Consider the following 5,705-nt stretch of genomic DNA (forward strand, 5'->3'; position numbering starts at 1 on the left):
CAGTGCTAAATGAGCTGTTGGGCGGGTGGGTCCGCCGCCGCGATGGCCGTGGGCGCGGTAGGGCAGCGCCTCGCCTGCATGCCTGCATGCCTGCATGCAACAGCACAGCACGGAGCCACGGTGGCATCGGCTTAGATCTGCTTTGCTGACCGTCACCGCCTCAGCCCTACTGCTTGGGGCATTCCGTCAGCGCCCGCAACGTGGATGGCCACCGCAACGCGCCTGCTCCTCCCTCCTGCTGCAAAACCTGCTCTCCACGCGCCAACCAGCTGTGTGCGTGAGCTGTGAGCTGAGCGAGCAGACCCTGATCGGCTGCCGTGCGGCCTGCCTGCCTGTGCCTGCCTGCCTGCCTGCCTGCTCCCGGCGCCGCCACCCACTCTTGCTGCCCGCATCTGACAGGCTCGGCTTGCTGTTACCGTCCTGCGCGCTTTTCCCCCTCGCTGGAATGGGATGCCTTGCAGCCCATGATGGCGGCTCTCCCCTCACCGCGCGGGCGTACGAGCTGTCGCACGTCCTCAACACATTTGCGCGGCACGCCGCGGCCGGGCGCTGCGAGCAATTGCCTGCGGCATGGGCTCGGTGGGCTCGTCGAGCCGTGGTTGCCGTCGCTGCTGCTTCACCAGCGGCAGCGCGCGACCGTTTCGGCTGCGAGCAATTTCTCACGCACGCCCCTACCACAGTCCTGCCGCGCCTCGCTGGGCAGTTCCGCGCTCCTCCTTCCCCTATCTCACCGCTCTTCTCGCCCTGCTGCCTCTCGTGCTGGAAACTTGGAGGCTGCCGCTGCACCCACGTCTCGCAAGGTCATCTGCCACGGCCGAACCACCCTGCCCGTTGCGGGTGTAGTCCGACTCGTCCTGTGCTTGCCGCCTCCTCATTCGCCTGCACCAGCCGCTTGTCCGCTTGTCCGCATGCACCGGCCGGGCTTTTGCTAGAGTCGCTGCAAGCGCAGCAGCCGCTTCGTGACGGTGACGGCGCGGGCGGTACCATCTCCGCCCGCCTCATCTGCGTTTCAACCCGCGCGTTGCCTCGTGCTGCGATATGGCAGCCGTGATCACTGCACGCCGGGCGGCCTTATCCGCGCGCGCGACTGCACTCCGCACGCGCTGCAAGGATGTCCCGCGCCGAACCACCAGCGTGGGGAACGTTCCGTGGTGCCCTGCCGAGTCTCGTCCGCTGAGGTCACTGTCACTGCCCAGGTGTTGCTGGCCAGCTGGTACCGACGTCATCCAGTGCCGGTGTCACGGTACTTTGTCAAACAACACGCATTCCTGATGCTCAGGCCGGCTTATGCGTTCGGCTACCGGCTCGTCAGCAGCACCGTACCTTGCGTCACCGTCAGCTTCAGCTTCGCGTCCTGCTCGGGCGTGGTCGGAGCTGCCCTGACGCTCCAACAATTCTTCTGGCGGACGGCGGTTGTCCGAGGCCGCAGCCCTGGTCGTTCCGTGGCAGTCCAGCGCCACTGTTCCAACCCAACCCGGCCGCGCTCCATGCGGTTCTGGACGTCCCGCTCCGCCCACCACCCGAATCAACCTGAATCAACCATTTCATCACAGATAAACGACGCCTGCAGGGGCGTGAACGTGCTCCGCTCTGCATTATTATCGATGAGCAACAGGGCCTGACAATAAGCAATGCCAAATCGTCAGCCTGTTGTGCAATGCTCAGCCGTCAGGGAGCCAGCCGATCCTTTGCTTCCGATGGGGCCGCATGGCAGCACAGCCTTCAACACCAAGGCATGGCATCACGAAGAGACTAACGCAAGATAGCTTCCTGCCGTGTATGGTCGTGGAACCGCCGGTAAAAGCTCGAGTCAGGACTATCCGTTTCCATCTTCGCGCGTCTCGACGCTGCGTCGTGCAAGCCCTCAGAGTCGTCCACGGCGCCCAAGGTAAAGTTTCGGCTTCTTGCCTCGGCTCTTCCGTCGTTCCCCACCACGTATGAACAACAACGTGGGATGAAGTCGTTGTTGTCATCATGTCCGAACGCTCCATCAACATGCAGCCTGTGGCGCCATGCTCCTTCGGACTAGGACCTTGCAAGGGCAATGTTGTATCGACCGGCCCAGCCAACGCCCCTTTCTTGTCCAGACACCAAGCTTTGTCGGCCGACTTCGCTGCACTTCTAACCCCGCAGGAGCGGGGTTGCCGTATGTTGTGGTATCAAGCTACTGCGGTGACACTAGGTCCGCAAATCTTGCATGACGCGGTACGCCCGCCCCCAGAGTCGAGCCCCGAACAGCCTCTTCACGTAGGTACCCAGCATCCTTTCCCAAGATCTTGACGGCCGGCATGAGCCTGTAAGAGGATCACCTGGATGTCGATGGCGTTGACGGGCCTCGGAGATTTTTGGTTACCGCTCCCTGCTGCCAGGCTTGCTGTTTTGCCTACCGCAGCGCAGGCATTAGGAGGGCAGACTAACCAATGCATCGTGCGATCGGTGCTTGTCGCTATAAATGCGCATGTTTAGGCACACTGCATGGCCGCTAATGCGAAGGCGTTCGATCATCTGTACGCATCATCTTCTCCCCCTTCCCGTGCAGACGTCTAGCCCTTCGAAGGCCTCGAAGAGCGGCTGTCAGACAGTCATGCTCATCTGATTTACCACAGCAGGCGTTGACAGGCTCGAGGCAAAAGAGCAATTCGACTGCTAGCCAACAAACAACAATGTGCAGTTCATAATAGAAACAGCTGCAACAGAACTTCATCGTGCAGTGAATCTTCAGTTCACTTCAAGATTGCCAAGATTGCCAAGCCTTGGTGAGGTGGCCGAGTTGGTTATGGCGCCAGGTTAAGGTGTTAGCTTAACAAGTTTCCTGGTGGGGCAACCCGCGCGAGTTCGAGTCTCGTCCTCATCATCATCTTTTTGTTGTTCTTTTGCTGTCCTGGTGTCCGGATACCTATCTGCTGCGTGGCGACTGATGTGAGCAGTGGGTGATTTTGGGCATCGGTCGGGTCGGGTGTGGCCGGCTCCCGGCGGTTCATTTTTGCCGGGGTTAGGCATATCGGGCTGGGGCAGCTTCAGAGCCACTGTGCCACCGCCCACGACGTCACCTTCAAGACCGGAGCAGTGAAGGCGGAGGCGGACGCTGACGCATATTCGCCTCTTGCCTGCTCTGCTCTGCCACCACCAACCGCGAAGGATGCAACCATCATTATTACCGAATCCCCCAAGCCTGACAGTCCGGCGCCTACGATGCGACGTCGGCTCATGTCGCCGCCGATCTGCTGGCGGCTAACGAGACCCGGGCGATACATAATTGACGTTTTGTCGCCGAATAATGGCGACAGCCTCACACAGCCGCCTCGCCACGGACAGTCTTGGCCTTGGCTATGTTGCCACTTTGGGCTACCGGCATGTCTTATCGGACAGCTACGCCTGCACTCCAGCTGATACGGACGACGGCACGTTTACAGCAAAAACTGGGGGCCATTCGTACCGCAGTGGCTTGCTCGAGGTCACGCTCCTCCACGCCTCCACCAGTCACGAGCACGGCCGACGCCTCCCGTTTTTGCAACTGCCTAGAGGGGCTCGACGGCGCCGTCGAAGAGATCTGGCCCTGCGCCAAAAGATGACTCTTCTCAGCCGCATGGCTACGGGCATCCATGATAGCACACGCTGGAGGCCCCAGGGCGGCCGCTCTTGCTATTTGTGAGTGACGGCGAGCGACTTCCCTTTGGATGCCGAACTTGAGCCTCGTTGAATGCCCTTCACCTCTGCTCTTTTTTGCAAGTGCTGTTTCCCTCCGTGACCCTGCGCCAACGAACTCATGCCATCCTATCGTCTACGACAACATGCCGCAACCTGACTTTGAGCAATGCGGCAAGGATTACATGAACAACACAACGGCCCAAGCACTCTATGGCTGGCATGGCAAAGTCATTGGTATCAGGCCGAGCAACCGCAGCCAAATCAGCACCGAGGGCTGTCGCGCTCTCTGCGGAACCGGCAGCGACTACTATCCCTGGAGCCTCGCGTCGAGTACCATCACCACGTGGATCTTGCCCGTTGTCGGTGTCCTGCTACAAGCTCCGTTCGAGAGCAATGCCTTTTGGCGCACCCTACTAGCCATCGCAAGATGGGTTGGCTCACCAATGGCGGGCCTAGCTTACATCCTGTGGAACATCAAGGTCTCCGCCAAGTGCGCGCTTATGGGTATGTTACACGCTTCTGGCATAGCCGTGTACCCGAATACGCGGCTCGTGCAGCTCAAACTGACGTGGGCGCCAACAGTCGACATGGCCACGCGTTGCGACGACGATATCGCCAATCAGGACAGCCATTTCGCCAGCATCCGCGACTCGTTTTACATCCTAACCACCATGAATCAGTACACCATGAGGCGCAGTGAGGCTTTGAACAAGGAGGCCGAGGGTCTGCTGCGCATAGTCCTTTTCAGTAAGGATATTCAACTACGTGGCAATGATGGCAAGGAAAACAGCCTCAACGAAGTCCGCCGGAATCTCGCCCGCAGGTTCCGCGCGGCTCGCAGGCGCGGCGTCGTACCCGTGTTTGTGTCCACCGGATGGTTCCTATTTTCCCTTGCCATCTCGATCCAGTCGTCCTTCGGGCAGTTGGGCCAAAATGCAACCGCCCATGATCTGGCTCTCGGCCTCCTCCTTGCCTGGCTTCCCGTGCTCATTCTCTGCAGCATCGTCGACCGCAATCCCGTGGCGGCAGAAGACGTGCGGAGAAAGCTGAACAAGCTCGTCGACACGGTGTGCAGGTCCCTGCAAGACGATGAGATCAGAGAAGCTTTCATCGACACGTTCGAGGGCCAGCCAGAGCACGACCGCCAGCGCATGGAGGCGTGGGTCAGAAACATCAGCCGTCAGAGCGAGTACATGCAAGACTTCTTCGTCCATTTTGCCGGCCAGGGCCGAGTCCGTTGGCACTATGGCGCAGCTCATCCCATCCTCTCTGATATCGAGAGGAGCTACGTCACCGCCCACGGACGCGGATGGCTTGCTAATGAAGCCGAAGCACGTACGCATCTCGTGCTCGGCGCCGTAGATGAAGGCTTGCTCTGGTTCGACTTCCGTGAAATGTGGCAAATCTGCAGTGCTGTACTGATCGTTGGAGGCACATGCCTGGGCGCCTTCATACTGTCCTACTACACTCCGACGGTTGGTCTCGGTTGCAGAAGTGGCGGATATGTCATTTTCTGCGTCACTTCTTTCGCATTGCTGGTATTCGAGCTTTTGGTATGGTGGTTTGCATCTCCAGTTCGGCCAGAGAAGCCACATTGGGTGAGGCGAAGCATCACGCATATCAATCAGCAGCACACAGTGATCCTGATTGAAGAGAGAGCACGCGATATGCTTGATCGTTTCGCCAACGTAACGAAAAACTTACTTGCCAGGTCATTCTCTCACTTTATTGACGCCCTTCCGCTCACTCTTCGGCCCCAAGCATCCATCAGGTCATTTCTAAACGGCCGATCTGAGGATTTTCGTGATTGGACTTTCCAGCAATGGACCGAGAATTGCTTCTTCCGACCGCTGGAGTTCATGAACTTCACCTGGCTCCTCTACATCGTACTGGCCCAAACATTCGGCTCGTACAGAACGTGCGATTGCCAGACCAGCACATGGGGCCGATCGGGCGGGTATCTCGACTTCCTCCAGAGCGACCAGACCAACAGCCCCTGGGTGCGATGGTATTGTAAGCACGCCCTTCTGCATCGTCGTCATTCTCTTCCCCCCCCC

At 59.3% G+C, this 5,705-nt stretch overlaps 1 protein-coding gene across 1 annotated transcript; it reads left to right on the forward strand.

Annotated features, from left to right (window-relative positions):
• Positions 1-3,791: 3,791 nt before the first annotated feature.
• Positions 3,792-5,299, forward strand: BKCO1_11000184 (glutamine-dependent nad(+) synthetase protein; the record flags this gene model as incomplete). The annotated part of the gene is made up of 3 exons (XM_020270371.1): positions 3,792-4,152; positions 4,231-5,201; positions 5,258-5,299. The coding sequence occupies 3 exons, from the start codon at positions 3,792-3,794 to the stop codon at positions 5,297-5,299; spliced, it is 1,374 nt and encodes a 457-aa protein (XP_020132811.1).
• Positions 5,300-5,705: the final 406 nt, after the last annotated feature.

This window comes from Diplodia corticola (assembly GCF_001883845.1).
Source record: "Diplodia corticola strain CBS 112549 chromosome Unknown scaffold11, whole genome shotgun sequence".
Classification (NCBI taxonomy): Eukaryota; Fungi; Ascomycota; class Dothideomycetes; order Botryosphaeriales; family Botryosphaeriaceae; genus Diplodia; species Diplodia corticola.